Source organism: Delphinapterus leucas, chromosome 17 (assembly GCF_059928025.1).
Source record: "Delphinapterus leucas isolate spDelLeu-1000000601 "Yukka" chromosome 17, BTC_Dleu_Yukka2, whole genome shotgun sequence".
Lineage (NCBI taxonomy): Eukaryota > Metazoa > Chordata > Mammalia > Artiodactyla > Monodontidae > Delphinapterus > Delphinapterus leucas.
Genome location: NC_143145.1, coordinates 7,105,653 through 7,132,625, shown reverse-complemented (window position 1 = coordinate 7,132,625; position 26,973 = coordinate 7,105,653). Strand labels below are relative to the sequence as shown.

The 26,973-nt window shown below is 38.2% G+C and overlaps 1 protein-coding gene across 1 annotated transcript in view; it reads right to left on the bottom strand.

Annotated features, from left to right (window-relative positions):
* The window catches only part of LOC111165060 (uncharacterized), an 85,572-nt gene that overhangs the window by 32,365 nt on the left and 26,234 nt on the right, over positions 1-26,973 (bottom strand). Inside the window, exons 2-3 of the mRNA XM_089898688.1 lie at positions 12,909-12,967; positions 3,271-12,124 (exon numbers count right to left, since the gene is read on the bottom strand). Coding sequence (XP_089754814.1) covers positions 12,963-12,967 — 5 coding nt within the window. The 3' untranslated portion in view covers positions 3,271-12,124; positions 12,909-12,962. The remainder of the gene's footprint in view (positions 1-3,270; positions 12,125-12,908; positions 12,968-26,973) is intronic.

The following is a 26,973-nucleotide window of genomic DNA, read 5'->3' as shown; positions in this document are numbered from 1 at the left end:
CAAAGCACTGCTAGACAGGTAAACACAGTGCAGTATACACTGTAGGTGAAGGAATCTACTCATTTGGTAACTCACATACCCTCCTGACTCCGGTAACCAGCAGAGAACACACAGGGTGGGGGAATTTACCATCTATGCTTTCATTAATATGGTCATTAAAAACCTAAAAATTGAGCAGTTACAACACTCGCAGTGCCTTATGTCCAAAGTGAGGTTTTCCTTGGCTCCAGGTACCACTTTTACTTGGAAAGTCGGGCTGCCAGAACATGATTTAGTTCTCTTTAAAAGTCGTTGCCAAACAAAATGAAAAATATAGATACCTATTTTATAAGCCTTTTTAAAAAATAAATTTATTTATTTTAGGCTGCGCTGGGTCTTTGTGGCGGTGCGTGGGCTTCTCACTGCGGTGGCTTCTCTTGTTGCAGAGCACAGGCTCTAGGCACACAGGCTTCAGTAGTTGTGGCACGTGGGCTCAGCAGTTGTGGCTCGCGGGCTCTAGAGCACAGGCTCAGTAGTTGTGGTGCACGGGTTTAGTTGCTCTGCCGCGGCATGTGAGATCTTCCCAGACCAGGGCTCGAACCCGTGTCCCCTGCATTGGCAGGCGGGTTCTTAACCACTGCGCCACCAGGGAAGCCCCCCATAAGCCTTTTAAAGTTAGGGGGGAAAGCCTTTAAAACCATATTAGAGCACATTATGATAAATGCCCTATTATCATCTTTGCAATAGGAATGATGTCAGTGCTGCTGGAACATGGAACTCAACATCTACATCAAACTTCATATATTTCCAAGTATTCATACATTGGTTATTTTATATTCATGACCCAAAAGGTAGAACACGTGACTGAGGCTCACTACACTCATATAATAAATGCATATAATCAGTGACTCATGCTAAGGGAAAAGGTATAGTATCCAGGTCTACTGAATTCTACCCCAGTGTTTCCAAACCCCAACCCCTGTCCACCCCACATCAATAACTACTTTATACAGGATTTTTTAAAAGGTACAAACTTTCCCTTATGAGATAAATAAGTACTGGGGATGCAATGTACAGTGTATAGCTAACACTGCTGTATGGTATATTGAAAGTTGCTAAGACTGTAGATCCTAAAAGTTCTCAAGGAAAAAGCTTGGTTTTTTTTGTTTTTTGTATTTATAGGATATGAGGGATGTTAACTAAACTTATTGTCATTATCATTTCACAGTATATGTAAGTCAAGTCATTATGCTGTACATCTTAAACTCATACAGAGCTGGACGTCAATTATACCTCAATAAAACTGGAAGAAAAAATAAATTAAAAAATAAAATGACAGACTTAAGCAAACACTCAAGTCGGCTGCCATCCACAAAATGTTTACATGGTTCTCTGATGTGGTGTGTTTACAAAATTATGAGAGTTACAGCATAGGCTCTGTCCTGACCTTGAGGCTGGGCCTTGTTCTTGACTTCTGGAAATGAGAAGAATCTTCCGTCATTCCTCCCTGCTGCCTCAGTAACTCCCCCATTTACCCACGCCTATTTCTTGTCCTGGAACCAACTGACCGCAGAGTCAGCACACCTTGTGCGTGTTCTCATCCCAAAGGCGCACACTGTTGGGCACAACTAGGTGGGGAACCCAGTAAGTGGTCACCATAGTTACCACTTTCCCTTGCTGACAATGTTCATTCTTCTTCACCTTCCTATTTCCAGCTATCCTCCAGGGCTACCTAAAAGTCCTGTTTCGAAAAGCCTCTCCTAACTGCTCCCCTGCCCACACTAGTGTCTTCTTTCACTTATCTCCTCTACTATTGTTTCCCTTCCCCAAACCATTTAACTTTTGGATCCTAGCTTTCTTGTAGGTTGTTTTTTTTCTTTTCTCTTTTTTAAATTAATTAATTAATTTTTTAGCTGCATTGGGTCTTCATTGCTATGCACGGGATTTCTCTAGTTGTAGCAAGCAGGGGCTACTCTTTGTTGCAGTGCATGGGCTTCTCATTGCGGTGGCTTCTCTTGTTGTGGAGCATGGGCTCTATGCACGCGGGCTTCAGTAGTTGCGGCACGTGGGCTCAGTAGTTGTGGCCTGCGGGCTCTAGAGCACAGGCTCAGTAGTTGCGGTGCATGGGCTTAGCTGCTCAGCAGCATGTGGGATCTTCCTGGACCAGGGCTCGAACCCGTGTCCCCAGCATTGGCAGGTGGATTCTTAACCACTGCGCCACCAGGGAAGTCCTTGTAGGTTGTTTTTCAAAACGTGTTTTGAAGCCAGAAACAATGGGTTCAAACGCTAGCTCTGGATCTATTCAATTTTGAGTTAACTTCTCTGGGCCTCAGTGAGAAACAAGGATAATACCTCGTCAGGCAAATATGAGGACAATTAATATACCAAGTTCTTGGCAACCCCCCCCATCTACACATAGTAGGTGCTCAATAAATGTTGAATTGAAAAGAAGGGCATGAGCTGTGTTTTAGTCTTCTTTCATCTCTCATGTAACCTCGTATGGACTACAAAGACAGAGCTAGATGAATGTTAATCACTTTTCCTTATTCATAGCTGACGGCTCACCTCTGGTCTCAGGAAACCAAGAAAACATGTTTTGTTTTTTTTTCCCTTCACAATTATAATTAGCCCACATGAGTGTCATCACAGCCAGGGTGATGGTAATACTTTTTTATAAGACTCATTTACATAGTATTTTGACATTTATAAAAGGTTTCTTAACATTTATTATCTCATTTGATTCTCCCAGTAACTCCCTGAATGTTGGTAGGGAAGGTATCATTAAATTTTATATACTAGAAACCTGAATTCAGTGTGGTTCACATTAGTACCACTTTACCCTAATTTACAGTTTACAAAGCATTTAAAAAACCATTTTCTTATTTGATGATTACTTAAGATCCTAAGATCTTCCCGGACCAGGGCTCGAACCTGTGTCCCCTGCATTGGCAGGCGGATTCTTAACCACTGCACCACCAGGGAAGCCCCCGCATATTAGTTTTGTAAAAAAGAATCCTTTAATTAATGTTGTGTCAAGGTCTCCAAGACCACCCTCTAGTTCAATGACTCACAGAAGTCAGGAAAGTGGTTATGCTGACAGATACAATTTATAGCAAAACGGTACAGGTTAAAATCAGCGAATGTAAAAGGCACATAGGGAAGAGTCCAGGAGACCAGGCACAAGCTTCCAGGTGTCCTCTCTGGAGACGGTGCGTGGACAGACAGCAGTTAATTCTCCCAGAAATGACGTGGGACAACACATATAGACTCTTGTCAACTGGGGAAACTCACCTGAGACTTCATGCCCGGGGCTTTCAGTGAGGGTCAGGTCTCACAGGCATGGAGCATCCACGTGGCTGACCTTAGTTATTCAGTTTCCAGCTCCTCCAGAGATCAAACTGATCCTGCGTACTGCAATGCCCCCACCAGAAATCACTGTTAGAATAATCTATCTGATGTGGCTCAAGGCCCCAGGTAAACACAGGCACTCAAAGAAGGCAGGATATTCCAAGAGCTTAAAGGTTATCCCCCAGGGACTTGGTCAACGGGCAGACTTATCTTTGGAATGTGCAGGGTTTGAGTAAGCCAGACTTGCTAAGTCCTTCACTGCACACCTGTAAAAACCATTCTTAGCTTACGGGCCATAGACTTGATTTGACTGGAGACTCTAGTGCCAGGGTCATGTAAGTTACTTTTTTTTCCCCGTTACTTCAAACATTGCTGTAAGAAACATCTCTATGGATGTCTTAGCGTATAAATACACAACATATTGTGGGAATAATGACATAGGTAACTTCTTTCAGAAATAAAAACATGAAATTAGAAATATGTGACTCTTTAAAAAGGAAATCAATCTATAATGCTTATCACTTGGACTTACAAATTATGTATTTAGGGCTTCCCTGGTGGCACAGTGGTTAAGAATCTGCCTGCCAATGCAGGGGACACGGGTTCGAGCCCTGGTCCGGGAAGATCCCACATGCCGTGGAGCAACTAAGCCCATGTGCCACAACTACTGAGCCTGCACTCTGGAGCCCGTGAGCCACAACTACTGAGCCTGCGTGCCTCAACTACTGAAGCCCACGTGCCTAGAGCCCATGCTCTGCAACAAGAGAAGACACCACAATGAGAAGCCCGCGCACAGCAACGAGGAGTAGCCCCTGCTCGCCGCAACTGGAGAAAGCCCGTGCACAGCAACAGAGACCCAGTGCAGCCAAAAAAAATAAATAGAAATAAATTTATAAAAAATAAATAAATAAAATAAAAATGTATTTAGATGTAGGACTATAAAATCTCAGCCTTTCTTAATAAGGAAAGTGAATTTACAACTAGTGAACTAAATATAAAATCTGTGTTAGATACTAACAGATTAAAGCAAAGGTCTCAAAGAGATATTAAATTTGAGTATACATATTTTATCACAAGCAACATGTTGCTCTGTTGTGTTATTCTGCTATTACATGTGAAGGAACTTCTTTTGTCAAATTAATTTGTACAAATATTTTCTCTTAATCTGAACTGTAACCTTCATCTGAATGAATGTCAAAGTTATGCAATGTCTTACATAATTGTGGAAAGTCAAAGCATGACCAATGTAGGAGACACTGGTAGTTCACAAACTATTTATTGTTAATATCTTCAAAGGTAGCTGGATTTAAAACAAAAAATATTAGACTTTTTTTCTGTCAAGAGCTAATTTTTTTTTTAATCAATGAAAACATCAGTGTGATTTCCCAGATTTTGGAAAAAGCACTTCAATCTTCTACTTCCCTGCTACAAATGTCTATAACAAGCTTCAAATGTTCAATAATTTCTAAACCTAAGTATGATGCAGAACTTTAGTGTTCTAAAAAGACTTACATGTGGAACTGTTGTTATAAACAATGTGTAATTTCAATTTTACTAATGAAAAAAAAGTTGTGGCTCGCGGGCTCTAGAGCGCAGGCTCAGTAGTTGTGGCGCGCGGGCTTAGTTGCTCCGCGGTATATGGGATCTTCCCAGACCCTGGCTCGAACCCGTCCCCTGCATTGGTAGGCGGATTCTTAACCACTGAGCCACCAGGGAAGACCCTAAATAGACTGTTTCGAGTGGAAACGAGCACTACTTATTCTTGCATATTGGTCTTATATCCCCAAACCCTCAACTTTCATATTAGTTATAATACTTTGTAATTTCCCTTGAACTTTCAAATAATTTTCTTGCCCACTAACAGTAACTGTTTCTTACTTTCCAATCCATATGCCTATTTCTTCTTTTAATCTTACTGCACTGGACAAGATCTCAGTGCAATGTGAAACAGATGCACAATAGCCATCCTTGTCCTATTGCTGACTTTAAAGGAACATCTCTGAAGTTATACCATTAACTCGTCATGTTAAACATGGGTTTTTAGTTATCGTTTATCATACTAAGGAAGCTTCTGTCTATTCATAATCTACCAAGAGGATGTTTCATTTGATTTTTTTTTTTAATTAATGAATTTATTTATTTATTTTTGGCTGTGTTGGGTCTTCGTTTCTGTGCGAGGGCTTTCTCCAGTTGCGGCGAGCGGGGGCCACTCTTCATCGCGGCACGCGGGCCTCTCACTATCGCAGCCTCTCTTGTTGCGAAGCACAGGCTCCAGACACGCAGGCTCAGTAGTTGTGGCTCACGGACTCTAGTTGCTCTGCGGCATGTGGGATCTTCCCAGACCAGGGCTCGAACCCGTGTCTCCTGCACTGGCAGGCAGATTCTCAACCACTGCGCCACCAGGGAAGCCCCATTTGGTTGATTTTTAAAATGAGTGTTGCACTTTGTTGTTTCCTCCTGCATTCATTGAGATGATAATATGATTTTTCTCTTTAATCTATTAATGTGCATATTATATGAAAAGTTTTTCCAATGCATACCATTCTCCCACTTTGGCAATAAATTTTACTTTGTCACAATGAGTGAATTTTAATTGGTAAATTTGAAATGCTAATACTCAGGCTAGTTCAGCCATGTTCATAAGAGACTGAAGTATAGTATTTTTTCCCTCACATATCCCATTTGACTTTAGTATCATAGTTGAGCTTCCCCCATCCTTCCCCCTTTCTAAAAATTGTCTACTGCTATATTTAAAAAGATTGTTTCTTGAAGGTTTAACAGACCACATCATAAGCCATTTAGATCTGGTGGATTACTTGGGAGTAGATTTTAAAAAAGATTCAGATTTAGTGTTATTTTATATACACACAACGATCCTCATTTAAAAAATAACTAAAATTTCAAATTTATCCACATAAATTCACAAGCTTTGTCATTAAAAAAACTTAACTATATCCTTATTCATATCTTATTTCTTTTATATTGTCTTTTTTTTTTTTTTTTTGCGGCACGCGGGCCTCTCACTGCTATGGCCTCTCCCGTTGCGGAGCGCAGGCTCAGCGGCCATGGCTCACGGGCCCAGCCGCTCTGCGGCATGTGGGATCTTCCCGGACCGGGGCACGAACCCGTTTCCCCTGCATCGGCAGGCAGACTCTCAACCACTGTGCCACCAGGGAAGCCTATATTGTCTTTTTTATTGAAAAAAATTTTTTTTTGCCAGGGTAGTGGTAACTCACCATAGATTAGTTTAAAACCTTTTTCCCTTTATGCTTCTATGTACTTTAATTGTTGCCTGCCCCAAATCATTAAGATATTCTCCTATGTTTTATTTCTCCTTTCACATTTAGACTATATTCCATATGGAACTGATTTTTCTGCCTTGTGTCTGGAAGGGGTCTAGATAATCTTTTTCTCTCATATGGATATCTGACTCTGCACTATTTATTGAAAACACCATCTTTTCACCCATTACAATGATGTCCCCTGGTCATAAATCAGATCATCTATATTTGTGGATTTGTGCCTAGGCTTTCTGTTACATTGGTCTATTTATCTATCCTTATGCCAACCAACTTTACAGCCATAATTATAACTATAGCTTTGTAACAGGTCTTAATATCTGTTGGTGAAATATTTTCAGTTTTGTTGTTGTTCGTTTACCTTGGATAGTCTTGTCCTTTGCATTTCTGTCGGTTGGTTGATTTCTCAACATCCTGCTGGGATTTTGATAACTGTGAAGTTAGATAACAAGCCAAACATTTATATCTTTTCAAATTTCTCTCAATATTATGATTTTCTTTCAAAACTTTATTTTTAGGTATTTGATATTTTACGCTAGGGTAAATTGTATCATTTTAACAACTTCTATTTCTTTGTTTCTGACATAAATACAGTTGGTCTCTGTATATTGACTTTGTATGCAGCGACCTTGCTAAATTATTCTGTTCATAAATTCCTTTGAATTTTCTATGCACAATAGCAGTTGTCCATAAATAGTGTTATTTCCTCCTTTCAAAACCTATGCTGTTATTTCAGGCCTCATTTCACTGGCTAGGATCTCAAATATAATGTTAAACAATAGTGGTTATTATTGCTATTAGACTTCAATGAACCAAACTTTTGGCTTTGTTGACTTTCTCTGTTGTATGCTATTTATTTCATTGACCTTACACCTTTTACTTTTCATTCTTCTTCTTTTTCTAGCTTCCTGAAAATAGTTTAGGTCATTGATTTTCAACCTTTTTTCTTTTCTAATATACACACTTAAGGCTATAAATGTCCCTACAAACACTGCTTTAGCTGAAACAAGTTTTGGTAGCTTTGTTACTGTTCACTTCAACATATTTAAAAAAATTTTTTTTGACCCAGATACTGTTTTCAAATGTATTACTTAATTTCCAACCCCAAGTTGGGGTTTCTTTAGCCATCTTTTTGTTACTGGTTTCTAGCTTAATTCCCATGTTAGGGAATACAGAATGAAGGCTTTTGATCTTTCACAATTTGTAGAGGTTTGTGTTAAGACTCAGCAAAGGGTCAACTTTGGTAGATGGTTCAACGTTTAAGAAACTGAATTATGCCTTTTTGATCAAGTGTTCAGCATACATAAATTAGTTGAAGTTTAGTAATGGTATTGTTCAGATCTTCTGTGTCCCGATTTTTTTTCTTTTTTCTTTTGGTCTGATTATTCTATCAGCTATTGCAGAAGCTGTGTAAAAGTTACTAACTATAATTCAGGATTTACTTATTTCCCCTCTCCTATCACTTTTGCTCTATATATTTTACATTTGTCCTAGGAACAAACACATTTAGGATTGTGTGGTTAGGGTGCATTAATTCCTTTACCACTTTAAAATGTCCTTTTTATCTCTAGAGATGCTTCTTGCCTTAAATCTCTGTGTGGGATAAAACTATAGTTACACTGTTTCCATTTGGTTGTTTTATGTGATCTTAGAGTTTTGTCTCTTGTAAGAAGTGTGTAGTGGGATATTGATTCAGCTGATAATTTTTCAACTTTAATTCAAGTAATGAATCACTTTACGTGTTTGGGTTTATATTCTGCAACTTAAAAATCTGACCTACCTGTTTTATGTTCCCTTTTCCATTCTTGCCTTCTTATATTTTATCCTCTATTAAAGTGTTAGATACACATTCTATTGTACTTTTAGTGCTCAAGATTATAACATGCCTCCTTGACTTTACAGTCTAATAACAGTATTAATTTTATCACTTACCAATTGCTAGAACCTGAGAGAACTAACTCCATTTACTCTCCCTGTGTCTTTTGTTATTATATGATGTATTTTAATTCTACAGATATTTTAAATCCCACAGTTTTAGTCATATTTACATTTACACATCTACCATTTCCATTGCTTTTCATTTATTCCCTCACTTCTAGATTTCATCTGGGGTCATTTTGCATCCGCCTGAAGAATATCCTTTAACATTTCTTCCAGTGTATGCCTACTGGTGACAAATTCTTATTTTTCCTGGAAAGTCTTTATTTTGCCATATTTGCAGTGTATCTTGCCCTTGCCTCTTCTTTCTTATCTGGAATGTGAGCACTGCAGCTGCCATCTCTTCACGAGGACGGAAGCCACGCACTAAAGATGGTGGGTCATAAGGAAAGAACAGAAAAAGCCTGGAGCCCCACTGATCTTGTGGAGCTACTGTATTGGACACCTGGACAGCCAACATGTGAAAGAAAAGTAAACCCTAACAGTTTAAGCACCGTTCTTACTTTGGTTCTGTTACAAGACAAATATCATTCCTGATACAATGTCTTTGATCAATTCTGGAAGCTTCTTAGCCACTTATCTCTTCCAATGTAGCTGTTAAGATATCTGTAATTTACAGTTAAATAATCCAGCATTTGTGGCACGAGTTACTCATGTAAAGTTGTCACGTAGGTCCTGCTAGTATTCTGACCAAGAAAGTACAGTCCAGGATGATCAGCTCACACTCTAATTAGAGAAACCATAATCCAGAGGCAACTTCCCTAGGTACTGTTGTCTGTCTCTTGACCAACATATAATACTTTGCTAATTTACATACTAAAGTTCAGAAATTTTTATTGGTGAAATTAGTGGCCTGTTAACTAGAATGATGAACTGCAAAAATTGGCTCCTGATGGTTAAAGATTTTCAAGATTATGTGGATTGGCTAAAAGTAGAGTTGCACGCCCACCCTGCAAGAACAGGACAAAGAATCCAGCTTGGTCTGTAGCCCTCACCATTTGGGAAGATGTCCTAATATAATCCCCTGAAAGGTCCTCAGTGTCCGGCCATGAACACAGGTTTTGTTAAGGGTAACAGAATTCTGCTTCTTGAAGGGAACTTTCAGGCAAGGTGGTTAGAGCATCTCAAAGGGCAGAGAACTTCCTTAAGCCTGCAGAACAGGCAGTAAGATTTTTTTTTTTGCCTTACTTAATATCTGTATTGGTGACAGAAGTTGGTGAGAAACTGCCTTCATTATAACCTGGCTGTTAGGGGGCGATCTGGGGGCAGGAGTGTGTTTGGGGTGGGTGGGCATTCAGTGGGTACTATTATCTACCAAGGGTTGTACACGAATACATTGCCTTAGGTCAGTTCACAACTGCCTCACCCCCAGTTCTATTATTTCCTCCTGCTTAAAACTCCTAAAATATATATGTACACTGGATCTTACTTGTGTGAATCTTTCATTTTTTTCCATCTCTTTTATGCTGTATTCTAGCTTATTCCTGTCGTTTCAAAAATTATCAAGTGTCTGAAATAGTAAATTTCTTCCCAGTGACACTAGAAGAGAGGCCCCAAGAGGGCAGAAATTTGTTTCATTCATTGCTTTACCACCAGAACCTTACTGTGCCCTGCACATTAAGGAAGTGGTCACAATAATTTTTAAGCTAAGCCTGGATACTGTGAGAGCAAGACTGTAACTGACATTTCAGCTCTTTGTCACGGAAATCTTCCTTTCCCTCCACCTAGTCTTAGGTTCAGAAGCTGCTTTGCAGCCCCCAGGCTGCTGTGCAGAGCTCTGCGCCCCCCTTCCTGAGGCTGCAGTGCCTTCTAGGGTCTTGGCTTCCGGCAGAGGTCTCAGTCCCACCTTCCCTGAATTGTCAGGTCATGTCTCACTGTTAAAAGTCCCAGAGTTCACTGGTGAGGCTCTTAGCCAAGATGATAACCCTGCAGGTCAGAGCGGCTTTCAGTGCCTCCGTTTACTACTTTGGCTTTGTTTTCTCTTCACTTCTGGCAGTTGGTATTTCCTTTCTTTTCTTTTGCAGTCAGCTGCGTGTATATGTTATGTTTTATTTGGCATCTTTCTGAGTTTGGAGCTATGGGATGGTGGTGGTAGCAAGGTTTATGTTAATTCAGTCTGCCATGCCACCAAGATTCCTGGAAACAAACTATGTGAGAAGGTAAAACAATAAACCACCATTTTAAGCCACTGATTTGCAGTTTTCTATTACACAGCAGTAAAATTCAATCACTAATTGATGCACTTTGAAAAGCAGAACAAATGAAGAAAACATAAACTGAGAGTTGGAAGAAAATGTTTATTTCATAAAAAGGTATGAAGGTAGAAAACCAGTAAGAACAGGGAAAGGAGAACTTACAAGTGGGGGATTTTGAGTCAACTGGGAAGTGATTTGGACAAAACTTTCACAGGCAACAGAGCTTCATATACCATAACCACTACACTGAAAGGCATCTAATAACCAGCCAATTTTATCTGTATCAGTAGTAATAATTCTCTCTACACTTCCACCTTTTCTAAGGAAAATGTAATCAGTGAAGACCTAGTTGGCTTTAATGTTTTCAGTGTGTGTCTCGAGTTATCAAAAATTAACTGTAGGAGAGTAGGATGAAGTAGAGACCTGCATTTTTGTGTTGAGAAAATATTAACCTTTAACTGTGCAGCTTAATTCTTGGGTATGCCTTTGCTGTTTTTGTTTATTCCTCCCTACAACATTAGCATGATGGAAGTATAATTTCTTGGTCACCACTTAACATTTCAGTTCTGTTTTTCAACATGTAACCAAGCGTACAATTAATTTAAACACTTTTAACAGTAAACAATTGTGTACATGGTAAAATAAGTTGGCTTTTTTCAAACTTAAAGGGTATATATAGTATCAACTGAAACTAACTCCACTCAAGAAATAATTGAGTGTCTTCTATTAAGCAGGCATAGTGCTGGTACTGCATGAATATTACCTCCTATTAATCATTCTAAGAACTTTAGAAAAGACTTGTGAAACCAGAGCACTACCAGAGGACTAACTGTAACCCTTCACACCCTATGGTCTGTTTTTCTTGCTATTACAAGTAACATGAAGTACTCCCACTTTGTAGAGCCAGAGAGATAAAATCATTGATCACTGTCACATGGCTAGAAAGTAGCAGATGCTATAACATGAACCCAAGGCCTTGATTCCAAGATCAACTCTTTTATACTGCCATTATGATGCCTTTATACAATTCCTCAGTGGACAGTTTTCTCCACCTGGCAGTCATTTTCTTACTTTAACTTTTTATAAGGAAAACACTGTGAAGAAGCAAAGTAAAAAACTGATTTAATCCTTGGCAGTACAGTGGCAATTAAATAGCTGTTAAAAAAACAGTGTTTTGATAACATGCCCAGGATTTCTGAGAACATTTCTACGGGACACCTTTGCTCCAAGCTTATCTTCCATTGAGAGAGGGAGGGGACCGTATTTAAAAACAAGAATAGGGACTTACCTGGTGGCCCAGTGGTTAAGAGTCTGCGCTCCCAATGGAGGGGGCCCGGGTTCGATCCCTGGTCCGGGAACTAGATCCTGCATGCCGCAATTAAAAAAAAAAAAAAAAATTAATAATAAAAATAAAAGAAAAACAAGAATAATATTTCCTTCTTTCAACAAAATTTATCATGTCAGACACTGAATTTATGAAGATAAACTTGTTTCTGTCTTCAAGGGGCTCATAATTTAAGAGGAGAAATACACATGTAAATAAATTAGTGATAATTTTAGTACCAGTGATAGTGCTAAACTAGAAGATAGTAAAAGACATATTTATGACACAAAGATAAGAACCCTCCCTCCCTTTTACCTGGAAGGTCCAAGATCCAGGTAATATTAAGACATTTCAACTGAGTTTTGAAGAGTGAGTTATTTCCTGAGGGCTTAGTATGTGCCAGATAGTGTGCCAGATAGTGTGCTAAGTGATTATCTGGATTATCTAATTAAATTATCACTGCAATTTAGGAGATAGGTAAATACAGATGAATCCAGGTGGTTTGACCTAGAACTCAATCTGCTAAATATTGCGAGCTACTGACATACGCAAACACACAATAAAACAGATCACTGGAGTCACAGAGATAAAGGGACTTATAAAACTGTAATGTTCTCATTTACATACAAGGAATATGAAGTGAGTATGCTTCAGGAATTAGCCAAAGGTCACATAATAAAGATAGAGATAATCTCTTATTCTCTCAAGGGCCTGTCCATTGTATGATCACGTTTCCCTGAAAATGTTATTCTCTTCCTGCTTTTCCCTTTAGCTCCTTCAAACTCTCCATCACCGAAAGCCACCTCAAACCACATGCCAACTTACCAAAGGGCGAGGTCATTAAATGAGTGCAGCGCAAGGACACACGGTTTGATAGCGTTAGCCTGTATTTAAAACAAAATATTTACTGTAAATGTCAGTGTTTTATAAGCAATGATCTGAAAAGACTGAGAAACAAGTAAAACAGGTTTGCCAGCTTTTACGAACACTGCTTCTTACATACTCAACCTATTACGTATGAAAATAAATACAAGGCATGAATTCAAATCCCAGATATCCTGAAAACTTCAGAAAAGACTTGTACTCTGGTCTACCCAGAGCTCTACCTACAACTGTACAGTACACATTCCTGTATGGCATGGCTACATCAAGTTTTCTAAGCACTTGGATTAGTTTTCCTAATGTCAGCCCTCGGAGCCTTCCCCCTGCCCTGTCTGAGCTGCCTGGGATCTGTTCAATCATTTTTTTAAACATAAGTAAACAGTACAAACTTTTCATTGTTTAGTTTGAAACGAAAACTTTAAATGCTTGTGTGGAAACAAAAAGCTGAAATAACTTCTTTAGGGTCATAATAAAACTCTATCATTCTTATTATATGTGCAGTTTTAAAAATATACTTTAAAGGTTCAAGGTGGACGACTATTAAGACTTCGGGAAAAAAAACAAAGACTGACTGGAATTCTAATGTAGATGTGACTCTGCTCGTGGCTAGTACGCATGAGCACAGTAAACCTGTTGTGGTTTAGGTTTAACATACAGATGGAGAGAATGGATATGCAACATTCTCGGTACTACTGCGTTTATTTCCCACCTTAAAGTGAAGACCCAATTATAAATTCTATTGATTCTACAATAATAACAACATGAAAATTGACAGGAGTCAAAGAATATCAGCAAACTTATTAATAAGAAAATGACAAAAGTGAGCATTTATTTGGTAGCACAGCATACACTGGTTCTGAAAGGTATGAAAATTAGAATCACACGCCTTTAAAAAATTATAGATGTTCCTTTCTAGATTGACTGTATATTTGAGGGTAGATCTCGCCCATGCATTTATTTCTTTAATCTCCACAAATGCCTGAGACCCACAGCCTGCATATATGAACCACTTATGGTACTCAGGACACTTGCTCTGAGGTCAGGGATCTCCATCACTTTAACTGCTCTGTGATTATAAGTAACTTAACTTTCCTGAGCCCCAGTTTCCTGAACTGTAAAGTATACTAATAACACTTACCCTAAACCTAAAGGGCTGCTGCAAGGGTTAGATGAGAACACTACAAAAGTAATAAGTACCTGTACCATAACAGGTGTTCCATATACACGGTGGTATTTATGAATACTCAGACAGTAATAATGACAGATGTATTAAAATGAGTGACAAACTCAGGGGACACCCAAGGTCTAAGGACTGTTAATGTGAAGATGAAGAACTGATAGAACAGACTTTCCTTTTTATATGAGTTTTATGGTTTAAAAAAACTGATCAGAATAAATGTCTTAAAAGAAATCTTTGGGTAACTAAAAATAAAATTTGAAATGATGAGGGCTCCTTAATTGCGGTTCCAGGGTTCCTTAGTTGTGGCTCGCCAGCTTCCTAGTTGTGGCACACGGGCTTCTTAGCTGCAGCATGCATGTGGGATCTAGTTCCCTGACCAGGGATCGAACCTGGGCCCCTGCATGGGGAGCACAGAGTCTTATCCACTGCACCACCAGGCAAGTCCCCAGCATAATGTATTTATAACACTGAGTGTGGAATGGGCCTTCCTAAGACAACAAAACCCAGAAGTTACCAAAAATTACATAATGATTTAAAATAAAGTTTTAAAAAACACATGACAGATTAGGAGGAAGTATCTGCAACACATTTAATAACTTAGAAAGAAAAAAAATCTAAAATACATACAGTTCCTAAAAAACAATAAGAACAAATTAACAAACCAAAAGAAATATGGGCAAAGGACATGAACATACAATCAAAAAAATAAAAATGAAAGAAAGAAAACCAATGAAAATGTGAAGATATTAGCTTCACTCTTAGACAAGGGAATGAAAATAAAAACAGATACTTCTTTGCAACCATCAGATCAGCAAAAATGAACAAGAATGGTAATGCTTTGGGGCAAGGATGTGAGGAAACAGGCACTCTCTTACATGGCTAGCGAAAGTATAAACTGGCACAGACTCCTTGGAGAATAATTTTGCAGTATCTGTAAGTATTTTAAATAGACATGTTCCTTGACACAGCAATTATACCTTTACAAATGGTTTTGTAGAAATAATCACACAAAATATGAATCAAAATATTCTGTATTTCGCAAGACTGCCTAAAACAGTGAAATACTGGAGCAACCTATGGTTCCACCAATAGGGAAAAGTACATTATGGTATATCTATATATGGAACTACAAAAAAAAATGTGATGCATAGATATGGAAAGTTCTCCAATGCATGAAAAAAAGTATAAGATATATATACAGTATGATTTCAAGGTATTATAAATCCCACCCATATCACCAAGGTATATGTGTGTAAAAACACAACAAGAGCTTGGAAGGATCACCACTGTTAATAATTCAGAGTGTAAGAAAAAGGCAGGCCGTGGTATGTGAATGTGAAGAGAATATTTTTATATACTCTTCACGTTTACTCTAAATATTACAGAATGAATGACCACACATTTAGAAAGTTATCTGAAGGGACTTCCCTGGTTGTCCAGTGGGTAAGACTCTGCGCTCCCAATGCAGGGGGCCCGAGTTCGATCCCTGGTCGGGGAACTAGATCCCACATGCGGGCCGCAACTAAGAGTCTGCACGTCACAACTAAGAAGTCCGCAGGCCACAACTAAGACCCGGTGTGGCCAAAATAAATAAATAATGAATTAATAAATAAATATTTTTTATAAAGGAGTTATTGTTAACTTAAAAAAAAAAAGTTATCTGAAAATTAAGGATTTGCCAGTACCCAGTTCCCAAACTCTATTTCTCATTCATATTCATACTTTTACTTGAAAATAACCCAGTATTCTGGTCAACATGGAATCTTTTTGTGCTACTGACTATATTACTACATAATTTTAAACAACAATTATTAAATATAAACAGGATACCCAAAACAAAAATTTTCAGAGATAACCTATATTATAAGGAAAATTTATGTCAAAATTAAGACAACTGTATACCTTTAGCGACCTTTTATACTTTTTCAATCAAAGAAGCCCTGCAAAAACCCTTATTTTCCCAGGGAATTTTAACCCCTATAAAACTTGCATGAAGAACAAGTAGCAAAGAAACTTTCTCAAACTACTTTTAAAAAACAAAACAAATAGCCCAAACCCTGTTTTTAAATATTTTTAGACAGTAGGACAAATACTAAACACATAGCTTAACAGTCTTTAAAGAATCACGTTGAAATAAGCAAGGAAAAGGTCAGAACTTTTAAGCCAGTTATAATTGTATCTGGTTAGTCCCAAGACAGACAGTTAAGTGACTGAACAGGTTCTACTGCTAAGACGTTGATTCCCGGAACAGTTTTGCACAGCCTCACAGGAATAATGTGTATTAAATTATACAAACACCCTTGGGATGTGTTCTTTTCCATAATATTAAAGGAAGTTAAGGCTAATGTTAATGGTAGAACTGCTTTTTTAAAAAACTGAAATGAACAGAACTAAAAGGTAAACTCATGTGTATCAGATTCCCCATTTTAACTGACATTTTTCGATTACTGAAGCCAAAGGACACATTTGTTTGGAACCATAAAATCCTACTATTGGGAACTGATGAAATGAAAAAGATATAATGAAACAGGAAGAAGTTAAATAATTTATGCCAAATGCATAACAAATAATTATGAGGAGAGATATCAAATCTTCAAACTTGACAGAAAATAGTTGGAGTTTAATTTTGGAACATATTTAAATATTATTGAAAAATCCAACTTTATATTATGTGCTCTATCAATCAATTAAATAAAAAATGACAATTGGAAAATAAGGGGGGAAAATGGGGGATATTTTAACATTTAACCAGATTCTGTAACATTTAAAAACTGATAAGCACATGTTCATCAGAAAAAAATTTCTTTTACATTTCTAATAAATGTATGGTTTTTAAAGAAATCAAGGCACGTATTTTCTAAAGGGTGGGAGACAGCTCAGTATAACAGAATAATTTACTGTATTAACTAAAAGAAGATAAAGTGAAAAAAAATTTTTCACTTAACTATAACTCAACTTTCATGTGGAGCTTTTTCTAAGTGATAACAGGTGAGGCAAAGCTGATAGCCCAAATGATCAAAGACCCCATAATATAATCAGCAAAGTATGGAATATAAAGATATAGATATAGGGCTATTAAACAAAAGAAAAAAGCAATATATTAAAAAACACTATAAATTAGGAATTTAACCTACAGGCCATTTGGGAGCCTAAACCACATGATATGCTAAATATTTTTTCATATTGGAGAATATGAAAGAAAAATTTTATATTTTGTTCACTGAGGTTCAAAGGTAAACTGATGGGGAACTCTTACACATGCTTAATCTGAAAAAATATATTTCATAAAACTACCCTTAGATTATATGATGCTTCCATAATGCACTGCAATATTTCTCCTGAAGTATTATAAATCAGAAAATAACCTAAGCACTTGACAAGTTTTAAATGAACATGTGGAACTCAGCGAAATATACATTTTACATCCAAGTACATAACAGAACAGCTCCCACTTAATAAAAAGAAAAATTTTAAACTTTAGTATATTGGACAAATAGAATACAATTAGAAAGACAGCACTCACCTATTCAAGAACAAGTCTCCCTGCCCTGACTTCACATTTTTTATTTAATTGTGAATTTTTCATAACACATAGACATCTTCCAGAGGAGAAGCAGCAAACATGAATTCTAATTCTGGATTTAGGCACAGGTAAGAGTTTATGGATACTTGCCAAGCTGCTAGAAAGAATAATATGTACTTCTTGAGTCATTTTGATTTTGTGGTTGTTCTTTGTGTTTTACCTGTACAGAATGTGGATGTGTCACCAAAAGAAGAAAAGTAGAGCTGATTTCATGGAGTTGAAAAACAAAGTTACAGAAAATTAATTTTAAGTAGAGTGTTTTTAATAAAAGCATGAAATATGAAAGTATAACTGAAATCAAACAATTCATACCTAGAACTAGTTATCAGGTATTAGCTTGTCTTTATTTACAAATGTATGGCAGAACTATACTCTGAAAAAAAAGGATGACAAACACATGTTTAAAATAATAATAATAGTAATAACAATAATAATAGCTACCGTTTTTCAGGAGCTTAGTATGTACCAGGAATTATTCTAACACTTTACTGGTATTAACTCATTTATAATATTAATCCGTTTAATCTCATAACAATCCTATTAGGTAGGTACTCTTATAATCCCAATTTAGCAGACAGAAGAAACAGAGAGAGTAATAACTTCCCCCAAATAACATAGCTAGTAAGTGGCAGTACCAGGATATGAGTTCAAGAAGCTGGGCTTCAAAACTCTACCACTAAATTACAGTGATTTCAAAGATTCAAACCATTTCCATTAAATCAGAAAGTTGGTATCATCTTTATTGCTAAAATAAAAATGAGTTAGATCTACTTTAAACAAAACAGCAATTATTTACTCAACACCTAAAATATGCTACGTACTATTATTAGGCATTATAGCTGGTATTAACAACAGCTAGCATGTTAGCATTTATCAGGACTTAACGTGACAGGAACTGACAAATGAACCACTTTGCATTCATCACAGAGGTCGATCCTTAGTGAAGTGGATACCATACCTATTTTGCAGATGAGAAAAACACCAAGGTGTGAAACAGCGCCATTCCCTCCTCCAAATCACATACCAAATTGACTGGCAGAGCCCAGATGGCTACACATGTCTAATATCAGAGCCCTTGCTTGTCAGAGCACACCGAAAGGGCTACAAATGTGATGTCACTGACCAAACAAGACATTCTTTTGCCCCAAACCCCAGAGTCTTATGTCATGTTAGAGATACAATGACACAACTGAAAAGATATGACAGTAATTAAAATTTATAGCTATTACATTAAAAAAAAAATCAAGCCTCTACTATTTTTGCCAAATCCTGTATCAATGTTAATGGCTGATATTCCAAGTCAGCTGAAGTAAACATCCACCTCCCAGCCGATCCACGTATTACAGCTGAGTGTAGGATGTTTACATGAACTGAAAACTTGGTTTAAAGCAGGACTTACAAAGATTGACATAAATGAGGCAAAAGTCAAATCAAAAAGTATTTTGAGACAAAGTTTAAACTCCAAGGGAAAAGGCAGAAGTGACATTCTTTTCACAGAAATAATTTATGGCAATGTAAGCAAACATCTTGTAAATGTTCCCAATCTAAATGTGGCTGATTTTACAGCCTCTCATCTTCCTATATCCCTCTTTTCAAAACAACTGAACTTGCATTTAGAGGAACCCGGCTGATGGCCTTGACGATGCATCAATCACCCATTCTTCCTCAGGAAGGAGATTCCTGTTTTGGGTAAAAGACAAAGTTAACAATACACCTCTGAGGAGCTCAAAGCTTAGCTGTGTCCTTCCTTTTCCTCATTTCCTTTCCCTCTCCTCGAGCCTCTCCCCATCTCCTCCCTCAACTCATAATTCAGTTAAGTTCGCCTCAGTAACATCTCTCCCATACTCTGATCTCAGTACACCTTCTACTGGCCCAAGTGTTGCTAAGTTGCCTCTCAGAAATCCCTCGTCTCTTTGCACTCCTCTGATTAAGAAAACATTACCACCCATACCTCTACGAAGCATATGTGGCCCGATCAGTGCTCCTGCACCAACGAAGAGGAAATCCTCAAATTTGTAAGTAAAATTAAATATTAAGAACCACTGCCAGCAAATTCTAAAAATCTCTGGAATTTCAGAGGCATTCCAGGACCTTCAGGAACCTCCTGTCTCTACCTGGCCTCCCTTGTCCTCTTTGGGCTACTTCCCCTGAAGCACCAGTTCTCAAGATTAAACACACACATTTTTTTTTTTCCTCTACAAGTATATTGTTTTCTTGTTTCAAGTATTCCACTGCAATACTATTTTTTCCTTCTGCTTTTCTTTGCAAATCAAATAGGTTTTGTGGGCTAGACAATTAATATGATGCTTTCTCTGGGAGAACAATGGGTCTCAGGTTTCCAACAAACCTTTTTCAAAACAAACTTTTGGATTACTACATGTTTTTAAGTTGGGGATTTTATGCGTATTTTTCTTCAGTCGCTAACTGGGCATAATACCGAACAGGGAAAAGAATGTAAGATGAGCTCCGTGCTTCTGGAAGCCTGGACCCAGGACAGCAGCATCAGCAGCTCTTGGGAATTTAGGAAAAACAATGCACATTCTCAAGCATCACCTCAGACCTACTGAATGATAAACTCTGGCAAGCCCCAGCAATCTGTATTTTAATTAATAATCCCTCCAAGTAATTCTGATACATGCTAATATTTGAAAACCAGTGGATTAAAGATTAAATTGTTTCACCAAATATGCTGGAAAGCCAGAGCAAAGATAGCAGTGAACATCAAACTGTTAGAAAGTCTGTCATATGCTACAGATTGGGGGCGGGGGGGGGGAGGGGAAGGCAATGTCAAAACACCCATCACATGTCCACCCATAATGAACCAGGCTGGGGAAACTGTGGCAGAGACAGCCTGAAAAAGCATAATTTTGAAAAGTAATTAAGTTCAGACTGATACTCAAACTTGAAATTTTTTTTTCCCTGAACACACACAGCAAATAGAGGCACATTCGCTCAGTGAATAAAGTTTTAACCAGAGGACCCGAAGGGGCCACAGTCGGAGCCCTCTGCATGCAATGAGGACTGCACGCTGGGATCCGAAGCTCACCGCCCACTTCCGGGTCACCCACCCCACGCCACCTCTGGCTCTGCGTAAAAGGGACTCAGGCATCAAGACCAATGAAGATCCGTCCAACAATGTTATTTTAACCAAGAATATTTGTACACGAGCATATCTAATTGGAAATGAACTTGAAGACAATTCTGTAGTTGTCTGCTTAAAAAAGTAACCCCTAAGGAATCGCAAATCAAATGCTAAGGAAAAAACCTGTCATTTTCAGAAAACGGTATTCAGTAACTAAAAATGTTTTACTTTCAGTATTAACTAGATCAAAGTATCTTCTTAGTAAAGAATTCCTGAGGTTTCTAAGACCTGTCAATAAAGACCACACACGTCTTCCTCAATACTAAGTTAAAGAATGGGGAAATAAGCTGTTACAGGTTCACTGGCAAATACTAATTCTCTAACATTTTAAAGCATTTGTTCTGTATAGTCAATTGCTAAATTTGCAGGCCACTGGGAAGTTTGTGGTTCTTCCAAATTAAAACATCAAGAAGTCATCTGCAAATGACTAAAAGGTTGTACTGAAGCAAGGGTATCCAGAATTAAAGCTGACATGGTCTCTGATTCACCTCATTAGGGCAGAATAACATGGAACAAATGTTACGTAACATAGATTGTACGTTAATCCTGAGTATCCAGGGATGAGTGGACGGCTGTGCAGAGTGTCACAGCTTTGTGCAGGAAACCCACCCTTCTTTTAGCATAGATCTGGGCTATCATTTTAAAAAGTCTTTCAAATTCAGCTAGGCAAATTATTAAACTAGGCAGTTTCTACCTACCTTACTGAATTTCAAAGCTATGTAACAAAATTTTTCGTAGGAAACAATGTCACCTTGTCTAACAAAATGACCCTATTACCAGAGGACTCTTTCTGCCTTTCCAGGGAGCACTCCCTGGGCTCTTAGAGCAAATGGCCCTGTTTGCTGCTATCTGGAACCCAAGGCCTCCAATGTGCTAAATCAGAGGGTCAACTCTTAATAAAGCACGTTTATTAAGATTTGAGTATGAAGGGATACTTGCTGCATGCTAATCACCAAGCTTGAAAATTATACTTCAACTTGCAAAGCTACCTGTGTCTGAAGCAACTACCTATGCCACCTCCCTCCACTCTGGCCACGTAAGTCTTGTAAACTAGCATAAAGGAGCATTTAGGAATCAGTGCTGCAGCACGAATACATCTGGGCAGCTACATTTTATATATCTGTATAAAAGATATAAGCAAATAGTAGACACTGCTGCAACAAAACAAAATTGTTAGTGGGGCCCCATACAGGCAAGGTGCTCTACTGGACACAGACGGCAGGAAAACTGGTAATTATAAAGATATAATGTCCTCACCCTCAGAAAGCTTATGATCTAATCAAGGAAGATATGCATGTAAAAAAATTAGCAAGAACTTTACCTTTTGGTTTAATTATGCATTGAACCTAACACAGTAAGATGTTTAGCAGTTTAATATTAATACATGACAAAAATACCAAAGCTTTATTGAAGAGAAAGATTTCAATAAAATAGAAATGTTTCCCAGTGTCTAAAAGACAAACAGAGATAAGAAAACAAATTTTCAAAACTCAGAAAAAGAGCTGTTGTAAAATTATGCGTTATCAATAGTCTGCCCTGAATGTCACCTGTGAGAAAAGCCCTGTATAGCTCAGCACTGTGAGGGAACACAAAAAATAGATACAGTGCACCAGCTCACAAGGCATCAACATTCTAATGAGCAAGAGAAAAGGCAAGTGATAACCTGAAAATACTCAAGAAAATGTACTCAATAAAGTAAGACAAATATAACCAATGGTGAATGTTGTAAATAGGCTCAGTGGTTTGAAGTCCTGCAAGTTTTTAGAGGACAGTTCTGACTAGGAGCTGTGACATCATTCCGGGTGGAGAACAGGAAGCTGGGGGGTGGGGGTGGGCAGGGGGCTGAGAGGCCAGAGACGAAGTTTGTACACTTCTTCACTACAGAGAAAGCTGAAATGTCTTGGTTGTGTACTGCTGGGCGGTAGGGTGGGGTGGTGCTGATAAATGTACTCTCAATAACGTCTCCAGAATTTCTAAAGGAGGAAATCAGTCTTCTGAACTGTTGGGAAGTTAAACTCTAGCCTACTTGGAAAGGCAATAAAGAATGAAAGTTCACTGCCAGGGCAAAAACAGAAATAAGAACCCATAGTGGAAAAAAAAATTTTTTTAACTAAATTCTCTAAGGCCCAGCAGCAGCAGCATCTTAAGTCTGGGAAGCTCAGATGGCATCTGCTACAGGACATACTGTTCTCAGGACAGCATCCCACACTAAACTCTCGCATAAAACATGCATTCTCACAGAGAGCAGTAAATGAAGAAACCTAAAGATCCCTGGTGTTTTTCCACACATTTTATAGCCTCCCCTGTTCTACTTCTTGGATATAACTATCCTGAAACGATGTCTGTGAAGAGCCGGTAGCAGCAAACATCTGACTGAAAGCTTAGCTATGTCTTACAGCTTCCAGTCGGGGATGTTTACAACAACAGACTTTCTGGACAACAAATTAACAGAAGGAATAAACACAAATGTTGCCAGTCACCATCTTTATCTGATGATTGATAGGCTTTTTAGTCCTGAACGCTATCTGTGACATCTTGGGACAAAAATGATAAAGTTAATGCTATTCATTGGCAAGAGAGAAGCAGTTTATCAACAGCAATTTTTTCCTAAATAAATTACAAAAGACAATATGCATTATAAAGTTGTCTTGGCAAATATGTAACATTAAAGATTTTACCCAGTTATCCTACAAGATACATTTTCTCTTTGCTACATGCAAAAATGAGGCTTTCTCTCCCTAAACCCAGAGTTTCAGAATTAATAATAAACAACACACTAGAATGACAACCCTAACGATCAGACTGACCATACATCTGCCTGAAACAGTCCCAATGTATGACTGTTGCCCTGCTTTTATCATTAAAAGCGACTCTCTTCATTAACAAAAGTGTCCTAATTTAGATTGCTAATACAGTGGGTTTTACTGGTAGCAGATCTAAACCAAGTTAAGTGTCTAATATTTTCTTCCCCTGTCCCCAGCTGATTTAGGTTAGGGATGTGCAGTCCATGGAAATGAACAAAGCAAAGTAGATAATAAGCAAACAAACTCATGACCTTGGCTTTGTTTATAAAACAATAATACACTGAAACCATTTTGTTTCCCACACCACTTTCCTGAAAGAGAGATGGAAGACTAGGTGAAATATAAAAAATCTGCACTCCACTGAAACCAAGATTTGCTTTAATCTAAAGCATGTGAAATTACTGTCTCTTAAAAAAACCAATTAAAACAATTAGAGTCTACAATTTTCAATGATTTCCAAGAAATGAACATACACACACACACCCCCTGCAGGATAACTACTGAACACACCAATATACACAATTTTGAGAGGCTACAAATTTTCTAATATTAATTAATTTCTTTGAGAAACTATGGAGTAAGTAATTTCAGTCACTGATATTTACTGTGTGATAATATTTAAAGTTGCTTTCTGAAAAAAAAATTTTTTGTTTTAAATGTCATAAATAACTCTACCCATTACAGAAATAATGCTGGAAATGAGGAAAGTGCATGTGGTCTCTATGGATACAAGATGACCTTCATTGTTTCTGAAGACAAATACCTTAAAAACAAAAAAACAAAAAAAAACCCCAGTGGCTACTTCCAACGAAGGCTATTCAAGCTGTTCTACAATTGAAAATTTCCAGATTTAAATTAGGAAACAATAGCTATTTCATGCCTAGGTGGCACGTGATACTTGACTAATTAGGATGCTGCACATTATGTTGCAATAAACCAGTGATTACAACTCTCTCCTTCAAACAATTTCCCCCTTCTGTTCTCAGTTTAATATTTTTTAAAGGTTGATCAAATGACAGAAATGTTTATCAGAGCTACTATATTTAGCTCACACATAATTCTATAATACATAGAATCTTTTCTTCAGGGTTATTAGGGAATTTTGTCAAATGTTACACATTTGCTTATGATGTATTACTTTTTAAAAAAAAAATGCTGGTTTTGGGCTTCCCTGGTGGCGCAGTGGTTGAGAATCTGCCTGCCAATGCAGGGGAAACGGGTTCGAGCCCTGGTCTGGGAGGATCCCGCATGCCACGGAGCAGCTAGGCCCGTGAGCCACAACTACTGAGCCTGCGCGTCTGGAGCCTGTGCTCCGCAACAAGAGAGACTGCGATAGTGAGAGGCCCGCGCACCGTGATGAAGAGGGGCCCCCGCTTGCCGCAGCTAGAGAAAGCCCTCGCACAGAAACGAAGACCCAACACAGCCATAAATTAATTAATTAATTTTTTTAAAATGCTGGTTTTTATTTATTTTATTATTTAAATTTATTTTTGGCTGCGTTGGGGCTTCATTGCTGTGTGCGGGCTTTCTCTAGTTGTGGCGAGCGGGGGCTACTCTTCATTGAGGTGCGCGGGCTTCTCACTGCGGTGGCTTCTCTTGCTGCAGAGCACGGGCTCTTGGCGCACGGGCTTCAGTAGTTGCAGCACATGGGCCCAGTAGTTGAGGCACTCGGGCCCTAGAGCACACGGGCTTCAGTAGTTGTGGTGCATGGGCTCAGCAGTTGTGGCATGTGGGCTCTAGGGCACATGGGCTTCAGTAGTTGTGGCCCACGGGCTCTAGAGCGCAGGCTTAGTAGTTGTGGTGCGCGGGCTTTGTTGCTCTGCGGTATGTGGGATCTTCCTGGACCAGGGCTCGAACCCGTGTGCCCTGCATTGGCAGGCGGATTCTTAACCACTGCACCACCAGGGAAGTCCACTTATGATGTATTCTTGAAGACGGGTGAAAAGTAAATGTACAGAAGTTGAATAATTTAATGTATTATAAGAAAATCCATTATGAAATACATTCTATAATTAAAAAGTATCTTCTAGACACAAACTATAATAATAATATATAATCTGTATTTCATAAATGTTCTTTTTGTTCTTTTATTCATCATCAGAAACAGAGTAAGCAGGTCAAATCTAACGAAGGTATAGCTGAGGCTAAAGATGAACAATTTTTGGTGTGCTTAATGATTTCCGTATTTGTTACAAATGTATTACATACTTGAGAGCTACCATTCTTACTACTAGTGTTAGCACTTTACTTTTCCCTTTACTAATTTTTATAAGAATGGGCAAAACACACATTAGATTCATACAAACAATCTGCTGTTCAGACAGAAATGGGTATGAACTGTTGGCTGGCATAGTGCTACTGTGCAGAAACTGGAAATGTTTGCCAAATCAATCTGTCAATGATAGTTTTGAGTACCCACATATAATGTATGCCAGGCCACATTTTGCCACAGATTCTGTCATACCATAGATCCCACAAGTACAATGCTGAAAACGAGTTAGATACCTAATACATTCCCTTCAATGTGACAACCCATAATGAAGGCATTATCCCTCAAAAGTACAGCTGACATTTGAACAACAGTTTGAACTGCTCAGATGCACTTATATGCGGATTTCTTCCAATACAGACATACATACATACAGTATTACAAGATCCGCAGTTGGCTGAGTCTGCACATACGGAAGCATGGGTGTGGAGGACTGGCTATGGGACCTGAGCATCTACAGATTTTGGAGTCTGTGGTGGGTCCTGGCACAAATGCCCCGCAGATACCGAGAGGCAACTGTATTATTATAAGGAAGATTTCCTGGGTACAGGAACTTGTACTAGACTACGTAAGAAAATAGTTAAGAAATACCATTTTGTAACTTAAGATAAACATGCTGAAAAAAAATAACTTCTCAGTTGGCCTAGATTTTGCATCCTCTAAGAGAAATCTAAGGCAGGGAAGCTGCTTGGACTAGTAGCAGAGAGGTTATATGCCCCAAGTCTTAAGGGAAGCAGGGTGGGACTGGGGAAAAAAGCTGGCAAAAGGCAAGAATTCACAGACCAATAATAAAGGTTATGGAGCAGAAAACACCCACATTGAAAGAAAAAAAAAAACCCAGATACCCCAAAAGATATTCTATTCTCTTTTTCAACCTATTCAATAATACTTATCATCCTCTATATGCTTCAGGTTAAAAAAAAAAAAAGCAGAGATTAAAAAAAAAGGAAAAGAAAATGATATTTAAATTAATAAACTCAATCCATTTGAAAAATTTATAAAGTGATGAGGTGCTTAGGATAGACAGATG